Source organism: Hypomesus transpacificus, chromosome 13 (genome assembly GCF_021917145.1).
Source record: "Hypomesus transpacificus isolate Combined female chromosome 13, fHypTra1, whole genome shotgun sequence".
NCBI lineage: Eukaryota > Metazoa > Chordata > Actinopteri > Osmeriformes > Osmeridae > Hypomesus > Hypomesus transpacificus.
The window spans coordinates 939,871-951,844 of NC_061072.1; the positions used below are offsets into that span (position 1 = coordinate 939,871).

At 41.1% G+C, this 11,974-nt stretch overlaps 1 protein-coding gene across 6 annotated transcripts; it reads left to right on the forward strand.

Annotated features, from left to right (window-relative positions):
• Positions 1-4: 4 nt before the first annotated feature.
• Positions 5-11,227, forward strand: ascc1 (activating signal cointegrator 1 complex subunit 1). Of its 6 annotated transcripts, none has more exons than XM_047031838.1 (10): positions 5-222; positions 347-443; positions 597-694; positions 831-1,009; positions 1,117-1,250; positions 1,326-1,442; positions 1,551-1,675; positions 2,367-2,440; positions 3,838-3,989; positions 4,087-11,227. In XM_047031838.1, the coding sequence occupies exons 1-9, from the start codon at positions 105-107 to the stop codon at positions 3,952-3,954; spliced, it is 1,059 nt and encodes a 352-aa protein (XP_046887794.1). In that variant the 5' UTR covers positions 5-104; the 3' UTR covers positions 3,955-3,989; positions 4,087-11,227. The 6 variants fall into 6 exon arrangements, with proteins under 6 accessions (XP_046887794.1, XP_046887795.1, XP_046887792.1 ...); XM_047031839.1 differs by having other exon boundaries at positions 4,090-11,227; XM_047031836.1 differs by having other exon boundaries at positions 10,591-11,227.
• The last annotated feature ends 747 nt before the right edge of the window (positions 11,228-11,974 follow it).

Below are 11,974 nucleotides of genomic sequence, written 5' to 3' on the forward strand. Positions count from 1 at the left end.
CGTATGTCGCAAAATAATACTCGTAAAATACTAAAAAATCGACCCACTGTTGCAAAATAGAAGTAACACTTTTAGTTAGCAATTTAGCGAAATAGCTTCATAAAATGGACATTTTACGTCCAGCGTTGATAAACATAAATGGCAGGATATACAGGAGAAATGTCATAAAAGAAGACCAGTACGACGATGAGGAAGAGGAAGAGTTTTCGTACATGGAAAAAGGTATAGCCTCCTGATCATCCAAGTCCAGGAATTCATCCTGTTCTCTATTTACAGGCCTACTGCACATGTTCGTATTTGTTATATTCGTTCAAATGTTATTAACTTGAATTATTGTGTTCTTCAGAGAGTGAACTTGTAGATGAACCCTGTGACAACCACCCCATAGAACAGATAGATAAAGGTTACCGCTGTGCCATTGATGTTCCAAGCATTCTTTACAAGTGAGTTGGTGATCATTAGAAAGGCTAGTGTCTTCATGTCAGTGCTTTCTTTTCTTTCACCAGTTTGCATTTGATAAAGTCACTTTCATCGTCTCATACGTAGTTGCAGATACACCTTTAGATTACTGGTGAAATACTGTTCCTTTTTCATAGGTACATTATTGGCAAGAAAGGAGAGACACGCAGGCGCCTTGAAGCCGATACAAAGACTTCCATCAACATTCCAAAACAGGGACTGGAAGGACAGATTGGTGAGTCTGACCAGTCATTCAGACTCTGAAACAGTGACCGTATATAGGTCAGAAACATTTCTTTTTCATTAAACTTTTAACCAATGCATAGAATGACTTTGGGCCAAGTAACATGTGTGCTTGTTTTGTTCCACAGTTATCATAGGCCCCCAGAAGGCAGCAGTCTCTTCTGCAGTCACGCGCATTGAGGTCCTGGTGGAGAGCTTCCGGAGGAAACAGCCTTTCACCCACTTCCTGTCCTTTGCTTTAAACCACCCTCAAATCCAGGAAGGATTCCTGAGGTTCAAAGAGGAAGTCTTGAAGAAGTGTTCTAAGGTAAGGTAATCTTATCAAGCATATGGTTGAAATATCAGAATGACTCAAACCAGTATTTAATGCCATTTGGTAAATATATAGCCATTGTATTTACTTTTTTTGCGTAGGATAATGGAGTAGATGAAAGCATCTTTCAGAATCCTGCTAAGCTTCACCTCACAGTTGGCACTCTAGTTCTACTGAATGACATGGAAGTAACCAAAGCCTGTGAACAGCTACAGCAGTGTGAGGACATTATCAAGTAGGTGATAAAAAAACTGGATGGATCTAAATATTGTAGCAGCTTTAATTAACTAATTATTCATTGTGGTATCAGGAAAATTACAGGGGTGGGTCTTCCTTTGGAGGTCACTGGGATAGAGTACATGAATGATGACCCCGCCATGGTGGATGTCCTGTATACCAAGGTCAATGATAAAGATGGATCTGACAAGTGAGGATGTCCAGTCTAATTATAAGCTTACATCTCACCCTGGGTTGTAAAATTGTATTTCAATTGAGAAGTATTCTTGTTTAAATTAGAGATCCCATTGTGTTGTAGGCTTCAGCAGGTTGCAGAACAGCTTGTGGAGAACTTTGTCTCAGCAGGGTTGATGGTTAGAGAGTGGGACAGAGTAAAACTCCATGGAACTATCATGAACACACTGTTTAGAAAACATCCCTCAGGTAAGGAAACCAACGTTTGTTCAGTATTTAGATATCAGGTGCTAGATACCTCGGATTTCAATTTTGTGTGTGGAGGGCACATTTTTGTAAAACAGCATGTCTGTTCAGTTGAGTTTACTGGAATGATTCTGTCCTGATTCTTGATTTAAAACAGTGATGAAGTAATCCATTATACCTATTGGCCAATTATCTCTAATCAAATAACTGGCAAGCAGTGACGTAAAGCTGCATCCTGAGAAACGACAACAACAACAACAACCCATTGAGCCACGTCTGTGAGCAACCTCTCTCCTTTGGTCAAAGCTTGTTTGTGTGGACTGGCCAATGTTTTCCAGTTTCCCTAACAATAGCCTCATTCTTTTGACCATGGATAAAGTCCAGTTCCAGTTTTTCCAACCTGACTTTATGCAGGGCTGGTCTGTTACACAGTACAAAGGAGGTGCACCCAGGTTCATTATGGTCTGTGTTTACCCGTGGTCGAAATTTTCAGCTTGGTTTTGTTATAATCACATCCATGTCGACATTGGATTAGCGTTTGCAGCTTTGGTTCTACTAATGTAATTAACCTGACTCTCTGTCCAATGCTCAGTGTGTTATTGTGAAGTAAACTTGATGTTTATAAGCCTTTGTCTTATCAAGTGATTATGCATCTTTACTGTCAGGTCATCAAACTTTGCTGTGTTAACCTTAGTTTTTTCAGCTGAAAACAATGGAGGTCCAGGAAAACAGAACAGGGAGTCCTTTGATGCAAGAAACATACTTAAGGTCAGAGGAAATAAAATATTTGTTGCCTCAAACATTTCCTTATCACAACATGTAGATGCTTTTTCAGCTCCTGTGCAACTAGGTATGATGTAACAAAGTAAATGGAATATTTGAGAAAAGGGCTCAGGTAACATTTGACACACCAGTACATTTCCACTCTTTTTTATTGTGTTGGCTGCCCTCTAATGGTCATGGAGAGGGTTGACAATTTATGTCAGGGAAATTCATGCTAGCGCTGTGCCCATATTATATTTTTCAGACTCACTGGTTTCTAGTTAAACAGAAATATACAAGAGAATGCACATTATGTCGGTTTAAATAGAAGGACTAGAACGTGGTCACAGTCTGAAATATATTTACATTTACATTTATTCATTTAGCAGACGCTTTTATCCAAAGCGACATCCAAGAGAGAGCTTTACAAAGTGCATAGGTCACTGATAATAACAACAAGATAGCCCCAAAAACATTGCGGGTAGCCAAAACATGAAGCACACATTGTGAACAACCAAAATAAGTGCCAAAGGGAAGAACCATAAGAGCATGTAGTTAAACAAGTTACAATTAAACAACATGAATCGCTATAAGTGCAAGCGTACCTGTAGAAAAGCAAGCAACAGTAAAAAATATTTCACAGTGAGTACAACAATGTAAATCAGTTATTACTAACCAACAAGAGCAACAAGTCTCTAAGCAAGAGTCATTGTGATCCTTGAGAAAACTAACATTGGGTCCAGCAAACCATTCCTAAGTACCGTTGTATTCCCGTTGTATACCATAGGCTCTGCACTACTTTAGTTCATTGTTAATTGGTTGAAATGGGGAAATGTACAAGAGAAAGCATATTCTATTTCAAATCTAGTGCATAGCCTGTGGCATATATTTCAATATTGGACTGGTTGCTAGTTCTTCAAGTTAAACCGGCAGAATGTGCTTCCTTTATATTTCCCAAGCCAATCTAAATAGCTAGAAAAATGTATGCTAAAGGTATGTGGTGGTGGATATGAAGCTAACCCATGCTTTGCCCTCTTGATGGCCTCCTCAAACACTAGATGGATATTTGAACAAACCAACTTACATTTCAGTCAGCATAATGTTGGTTATTTGTGTGTGTGTTGCTGTTTACTGCTTAGTATGTTTTGAAAGGTACGTTTAGTCTCCCACATTTGTCCACATTTGTTTGAGAATGTAGCTTGAGAGTTCCTGACATGTCCAACCAGTTACCATAGTAACATCATGTTTGTAAGTGAGATGACTCATCTTGTCATTCTGTGTACACTCACTCTCTCATTTACACTGTGCACAGCCACTAAAGATAACACTTTAAATGCCCATGTTCTGTTTCTTAACTTATACGTAAAACTAACCATATTCTATATGTTTTTCTTTCATGGCAGACTTTTGGATCATACTACTTTGGGGAGTTTAGTTTGAACACTGTCCAACTTTCCCAGAGGTACTCCACTGACTGCACTGGCTACTACACCTCAGCAGGCTGCATTACCTTCTCATGAGGAGCCTTATGGACTGAGCATCATATAGTAAGTAGGTAAGAGACCAAACAATATTCACCCAAAGACTCTTAGAGGAACTTGTGAGCAAGTCTGATATTGGGAATGAGCCTTAGCTTGCACTTTGTTGTCCAGCAGATGGCACCACACCCATTGATAAGAGGGGATTAAGGAGGGTGACTTTTGGCAGGTGCCACATGGCGACATTATTCAACTGGTCATATGGACAGCCAGGTTGAACACTTGAGACTTAACGTAAGAGGAATGTTTACGGCTAATCTACCACTGAGCTGACCGGCAGACAAGATGTTTAGAAAGGCTGTTTGATAAACCAATGCTGTTGTACTTAACTACTTTTTACTATTCAATCATTTTATTTACATATAAAGACACTTTTATAAAAAAATATGTACAAATAATGCATATTGAGGGAACAGCAGAAGACCAAGAATCAGAAGTGCATAGTTCTGCCCTGATGGGAGTGCAAGGACCCTTCTTTCTTTGTGCAGGGGTAACTAGACGACCCAATGTTGCAGAGTGAAGCGCCTGAGCTGGTATGTATGGCTGGATGATGCCCTGGACGTATGTGGGGCCTGTCCTGTTGGCCACAGCCTACTCAAATGTCAGGGATTTGTGCCTACTCCTTGCGGCAGGATGGGAGAGTTCTGTGGCCTGGACGACCATCTGGGTGGAGTACTCTGTCCGAAACAGAAGGATCCTCTTTATTTTGCATAGAGAATACCTGCAGGTGGTCGTTCTGCAATGTGTCTCTTGAAACCCAGGTTATCATCAGGACACCGCCTAGCGTTCTTGCCGGGCGAGAGGCTGCTACACAGATGTCGTCATTAGTGATGGAGATCTCTCGAGCCGAAGACGATCTGGCAGGAATGAAGCTCCGTCTTGTGGGGATTCAGTTTCAGGTAGTGGTAGGGCATCTACGACACAGCTGACTACTAGTGTAGCACTGGTAAGAGAAGCCAAGTGATTGGATGACCAAGCAGAGTGATCTGGTGTAGATGGAGAAGAGGAGGGGTCCCAGCACAGATATCTGCGGGGCTCCGATAATGAGGGAGAGGGGTGCTGAAGCAGACCCTATCCAGGGGACCTGGAAGGTCCTACCAAAGAGTAGGAGCTGAACTAGAAGAGAGAGAGCAGTTCCAGCAGCCCATTTTGATCAGAAAGAAGATAAGCTGGTGGTTGACCGTGTCAAAGGCTGCAGACGTTGTGGAGGATCAGCATGGATTAGAGGTTGGAAGATGTGGCTGTGTTGACCAGCTCTCACCGCCAGTAGAGCCAGTGTCTGGCTTTGAAGCCAGATTGGTGGTGAGTCTAGCAAGTTGTTCCTGTTTAGGAAGGTGAATCGCTTACTAAGAGCAGCACAGTCCAGTTCTTTAAAGGGGCGATTGATTGCAAAACCGATTTTACCTCGTCATAGTTGAAAAATGACAGTTTGGTGTGTAAACTAGACATGCAGTGAACCTCAAAGTCCATTGAAACCTCTTTCCTAACAAAATTTCACTTTTTGAAACTGCAACTTGCAAACGCTACCTTTTGAAACAGTGCAAGTTGTGACGTCAAAACTTGCAGCATCAACTTTGTCACGCCCCAAAATTCCGCCCGCTGGTTTTCTGGTCCAGGAACATAAACGGAGGTCGCGTAGATCTCCGACACTTTTTTAGCTAGCTGCGATTTTTACAGCAAGATTGCTAGGGCAGCTGAAGCTGAGTTGAACTGATGTAGGCTAGTGCTGTTACCCCCCTGAGGCGATCCTGTTTGCGTCGACAACAGAAATGGAAACTAACGTAACCATTTCAAAAGATATCTAGTCAATCTGTTGAAAACAGTGTTTTGTAGACACAATGGATTTATTTGTAAATTTTTATTTCAAGTCTCCCCCTTCTTGTTTCAGTGAGTGCTGTGGCTGTGTTGCGTTTTTGCTCCGCAGCTTCACTCTTTGTAAACCAACTAATCAGCGGGCAGATCTGATCTATTATTCATGAGCATACCATAAAAAGAGAAAACCTAGTTTTTTTTCATGAGAAAATATCAGAAGATTTTTCAGGGGGCATAGAACAGCACCCGGGCCATTTTCAGCCAAACCAATTTTACACACCCTATTCTGAGTCTTTAAGGAACAGTGTGAAATACCCCAGAAACCCAGTCAATCGCCCCTTAAAAAAAAGAACAACCGTAGGGAAACCGAAGGAACGTTGATGTAGGACAGGGTCGGCTTTTTTGGCAGGGGGATGACTTGAGCCATCTTGTCAGACTTGTTATCAAGTCAGAGGGGAAAACACCAGTAGTTAGGGAGGTGTTGATGATTGAGGAAAGATAAGGGAGGATTTCACCAGATATGGACTGGTGATGGGATCCAGAGGGCATGAAGTCGGTGGGCCATGATGAGTTGTTCCGCGACTTGTTATACCATTGAAATGTACCATTACCGTGTCGTTTCCATAAAAACCCAGTTCCTTCCTCTGCAGCAGGCAGAGTTTTCCCATTCAGAAGACAGACATGGTTGTATATTCTGCATCTCAGTGAATGTAAGACCTGACTCAACCCAGTGCAGCCTCCTGTCTTGTCCCCCAACCTGCCCTATGCCACCTTCTGCTTGGTATGCAGGAGGAGGATCGCAGAGGCCGCTTCTTATTGTCAGCTCTGCCCTCCCCACCCCGTCCTCCATTTCAGCAGAGTGAGTTCCCTGTGTTTCTGGAGTCTTGTCAACAGACAACAATTAGACAGGGATATGTAAATGTCTCTGTCAGAAAACACAGCCAGCCACCCAAGCATTGATTAGTGTGGCAAAGGCTCCGTCTGGAATTTATGCTCCAGACCTGGCACGGAGGAGCTTCAGAGAGGGCCTTTATCAGCCTTTCCCTGTCTCCTGAGACAACGCTTGTTAAAGTCTGGGCCTGGGATGAAAATCACACTCAGGTGCATGCCTGACGGATTCTGAGAAACGCCAATGTGTCTCCAAGCAAACACATAGGGAGATTGGGTAATTTACAAGTTGATTAGACTCAGTAAGACCAGACCTCATCTATTTCAGCAGAGACAGGATTCAGTCTAGATGTTCACAAAGAGTAATGCTATACATGTTGGATAACTGTTGCTAAAGAAAACCGGTGAGGTTTCTTCTCACTCCCCAGTCTGTGTAAAATCTCTGCAAAAAAACTGAAATGACTGCAACCACAATGCTCCTCTGCCTAATTTGCATTGCAGTGACCTTGACTCTTGACAAGTTAGTGTTGTGTTTCTACTTGTGTGAATGTTTTGTATGTAGTGGCAGCTTGTATGTTTTTGGGCAGGGTAAATACTGTATATCTGCCTATGTAGTCCGATCATTGCTGCCTGAAGTGGGAGGCTTTGACCGCTGAGGTTTGTATTGGTCTCTTCCACACAGCCTGATAAATGACATCTCAATGGTGACTTTGGGGTTCTGGTTCTGGTTTTCTGCAAGGATTTATCCTTTCTGTTCTTTGTTAAAGATTAAGATGAATTATGGTAATTGTGCAAGTTATGTGGTATTCATGGTTCTATGGAATTCATGATTAAATAATTGTTCTTTCTGTATGGCATTTCATCAACCAATGTTGTATTTTTTATTTGGTATCTCACACAAGCCATATTTTCATTGCAGGAACCAATGAGTCCCTGATCCGTGGGGGGGGGGGGGGTGAGTTTGATGGTGGGGCTTGCAGTGCAGAACATTTCTGATTAGTTGAGTACTCACAGCAGCATTCGATTATTTCATCCATCCAACCAGTCATCCAATCATCCATGCCATTTAATCGGCATGGAGGGGGGGAATCTCCACATTATGTTGTCAAATTTTTCTCACCATGGCATTTTGGTCATTTTTATTCCGCATTGCTACTACTGCTCATTTATTTTCCAGTAATGACCTAATGACCCCATTTGCTAAAAAGTGCATCACAACTTGAATCTCCTCCATGTTTAGTGTCTGTTGCTTTGCATGGTGTACAGTGCATATGTCAGCCAATGAATTTGCCTGTTCTTCTGGGGAGAGCTCCTGCAATGAAAATGCAGCTAACTGTGATCTAGAGGAACCTTCTAGTTCAAGTTATTGGGCTTTAGTGAGGAAGGTCCACTGCAAGTTCCTGTGGGTCAAAAGTTGCGGGTAGTATTTTTATGTAAACTATCTACTCCCATGAGATGAGCAATCTCCTCCAGGCCATTGGCTTTAACAGTCCCTGCTTAAAATAACAGAGAGAACCAGTGTGAAAGAGAAAGTGTTCTCAGGTCAAATAAATCACGAAAATGTTACTGCAACAGCCCTAACATAGCCCTAATAATATACACTCCCTCTAAAGTGGATTTGAAAATAGGGCCGTTATTTATAAGTACGTTGTGTACCAATCTTACAGCAATGTCTATTCATCTACAGAAACTGGTCTCAGTTCTGTTGACATGATAAAACATGATTGTGTGAAAAAGAAGAGTTTTTTTTTTTGCTTCCCCTCCCCATTACCCTAGTTTCCCCCCGACCAAGCCACTCCACCTCTACCCTCTGCCCTTTGACATGATAGGCCAAGGCACAAAAACAGCCTCAAATACCTGCAAACCAACTTTTACTAAATTAAACTACCAGCACAACTTATCCACCAACCATATTTCCCTTCTACCCAGGAGTCCGACGGCCAATAGACATATCAACAGCATTCAGACACAAAGGCCACAAGAGCCAATTTCCTCTGCCATGGTGATATCCACCAAAATAGCCTACTGTATACATAAAGTATATGTACTATATATCAGGTAAACAAATAATGTACATAAAGTATATGGATACTATTCTTAATAAGAAGTAAGCAAGCAAGCAACCAACATAAAAACATAGCTGAAAAAGACGCTTAACTGTAATATTTACCATAAAACCAATTTTCTCTAGTAACTCATATGACAATAAAACAAATAATTTCAGTTTAATCATTTCAGTTTGGTTCAGTGTAATTGTGTAGAAAAGCTGGATATTGTCATTCTGAACCATGGAATGCCATTGTTCTTACTGTTATTAGAAATTATGCTCTCATTGAGAATGATTTTATATACCTCAAAACATTTAAGGGGAGAAAATAGATGTTTGAAAGATGTGACCTTTAAAAGCCATAGATATGTTACATTTACATACCTGAAATGATTGGAGCACACAGGAAATCAATTAAGCTGTTAATTACTTTTTGAGGTCAAGGTAACTTTTTCCCATTAAGTGTCTTGCAGTAAAACTACTAATGGCTTAAGGTTCATTAAACATACAAATGCTTAGGCTACGTTTTTACGAAACACAATTAAACTAGAAAGTTTTGACAGTGTTTTGAGTGTGCATCAGCTCACTGATCAGGTTTTAACATTAACTAGTTTCAGAGATTTCTCTCTGCTAAAATTACTACCTTAATATAAATAACTCATTCATCTAAAGGTAGGAGGTCCTCAGTAGCAGCATATGGTGTAGTGCAGGAACCAGAAAGCAGGTGCTCGATACCATCATTAGCACTGTAACATGAAACATTATTTTCTTTAGCATTGTGTGTTCATTGTTTGAAATGCTATTCCAGCATAGGACTCTCTGGCATCTACCTGTCAACACTCATCACATTGTTACTGATGAAAATTGATCGACAGTCAAGGTTAGAGTATTTGAAATGTGCCTCTTGCGCACACGCACGCGCTGAGAGAGGCAGGTGATCTCTGCTGCAGCTCTTTATCATGCAGTGTGTGGAAGGAAAACCTGCAGCTGTCAGTGTCTGTTTAACCAGAGATCCATCCACACAGGGCAGGGAGGCACAACCACAGGGGTCTGAACAGCAGCTAGCTAGGAAGGCCTCCAGTTGTTTTTGTTGAGCAGCTGAATATAGAACGAGTTAAATGCAACGTCATACCCCCTTACAAGCTAATATAGTGAGATTTGACTGGAAACTGATCATTTAGCATCTCACTTACTTATCCAATTAAAATGCTAATTTGGGATTTGATTTGTCAATCATTCAATCCACATTAGCGATTGCGACCTGAATCATTCTTCACCTTTTTCTGCTCTTGAAAACCCAAGCCATTTTATTGTGTGCACTATTAAAACTGTCGAATATTAGATTATTTCTCCTCTGGCGTAGCTGCTCCCCAATAGTTAACCAAACCAAGCCAGAACATGTATGCATTATCATTATTGTTATTATTAAGCAACCATGTCTACTGTTCATTCAAATTCTCAAAGTGTAGAGCACACATACAGGTGAAATGCTTCCCATGCTGTCTGCCTAGCCCAGAGTACAGTGACGCAATGGGGGTGAGTGCAAAATGGATTCAGAATGCGCTCCACCAACTTTGCACTTATAATAGCTGTGTGACCTACTTTGAATTAAATCTACACATTTATAGCAACTCCCCTTACATTTGCAAATCACTTGAGATTACTTCTTATATGCAGCCAATGAGACTTGCTCACGGCTGCTTTGATGGGGCTTTCCAATAATCTTTAGTAAAAAATAAATACAAATCTGGTTAACAGTGAAGCAACTCAGAACCAGTGTTTTATACAGTGTCAAGAATAGATCTCAAAACCTGGGGAACCAATTTCTCATAACCACTGTACTAAATCAAACATTGTTTATGTCCTGCAAGGCGGAGATGAATACCATGTTGGAGAGGTGGACGACCAACAGTGTGGATAGACAGTGTACTCCCCCCCCCCCCCCCAGCACCTATGAGCAGCAGACAGCAACTCTATCTCTGCTTCTAACACAATGGACCTCATCTTTATCTCCAGATCCTCTGAGCAGGTACCATGAATCAGACTGCTTGGTGTGCCATGCTGAGTGTCTACCCTATCAAGGTTAGGCTTCAGATGAACAGTGTACTGTTAAAATTTGTGTTTTCCATTGGGGAATGCCTGGATTTCAATGGACTGCAATAAAGTCTAAGCATTAAATCTTTGTTTGTGACATTTAAGGATTCCCTTTTTTAAGGATGGCAAAATTAACAACGCATTATGCTAATACATCATAGTTTGTCATTGAGCAATTGGTCATCTACATTCTATATGTTATCGTCTGATGTAAAGTCCTGAAAATGTTTGTTTTAATCTGACTATTGGTCATGTGTGAGTAGCCAATAGGGTGAGGAATTACTACTAAACACGTCTGCCAGTTCAACATTTACATTTTGCAGATAACAAATATTTGCAGATTACAGCCGATAATCGGGGTGTATTCAATTTGACTGCCTTGTTGTGATTCAAATAAAGTGCTTCTCTCTTCGACGTCTTTGTGTAAACTGATTAAAGCTCACCCGATAGAAAGATGAGCTCCATCATGGGAAGAGGAGGAGAAGGCAGGAAGATGACATCAGTTAATCCAGCGTTTTAATTAAAGGCTCTCGTCCACAGCTCACCTCAAGGGACCAACGTGTAAGGAAGAGATAGGCTGCAAAAAAACATACATATCCCCAGTTGAGTGTCATTTTCTTGTGCTGCTTCTCTGTAGATGAAGTTTGATCGACACCACCAGTACACATCCTCTTTATGTTTTATTGTTTAGCCTTTGTATTAACATACTGTATGCTAACTAATGAAAAGGAATTCGTTTTCAATGACGTCTAGACCTCTTATAGGCAACCAAAGCACTCTTGCTGAGGAAGCATAAGACCTACATCGGCAGGAAGTTTGTAAATAACATTATTAATCCCATGACTGGTTCTTCATATGAAGATGTATCCATAACTCATATAACCTGTACATCCCTCTAATCTTCTGAATTTGCCATAGCATATACTCTACCAATAATGAATCTTACCATAATTTCTGTCTGTTCCAATGGATGTCTTAAGCTATTTTGTCTGCCTTGTGACCACTATTGATGATAAGAAGAGGGAAGCAAGCTTGTATTTGAGTTGTTCTGTGAAAAACGTACCGACTTCAATCGAACCCATCCCACAAGCCCTTTTCAAACCCTTTGCCACACATGATAGACTAGTTAAAGACTTGATTGTTATGTTTCACTGTACTGCA

Excerpts from the sequence above, each read along its gene's own strand:
- ascc1 (XM_047031838.1), top strand. The coding sequence starts at position 105 with ATGGACATTTTACGTCCAGCGTTGATAAACATAAATGGCAGGATATAC. Across the intron at positions 1,251-1,325 it reads CAGTGTGAGGACATTATCAA|GAAAATTACAGGGGTGGGTC; the intron begins GTAGGTGATAAA and ends TTGTGGTATCAG. Across the intron at positions 2,441-3,837 it reads ATGCAAGAAACATACTTAAG|ACTTTTGGATCATACTACTT; the intron begins GTCAGAGGAAAT and ends CTTTCATGGCAG.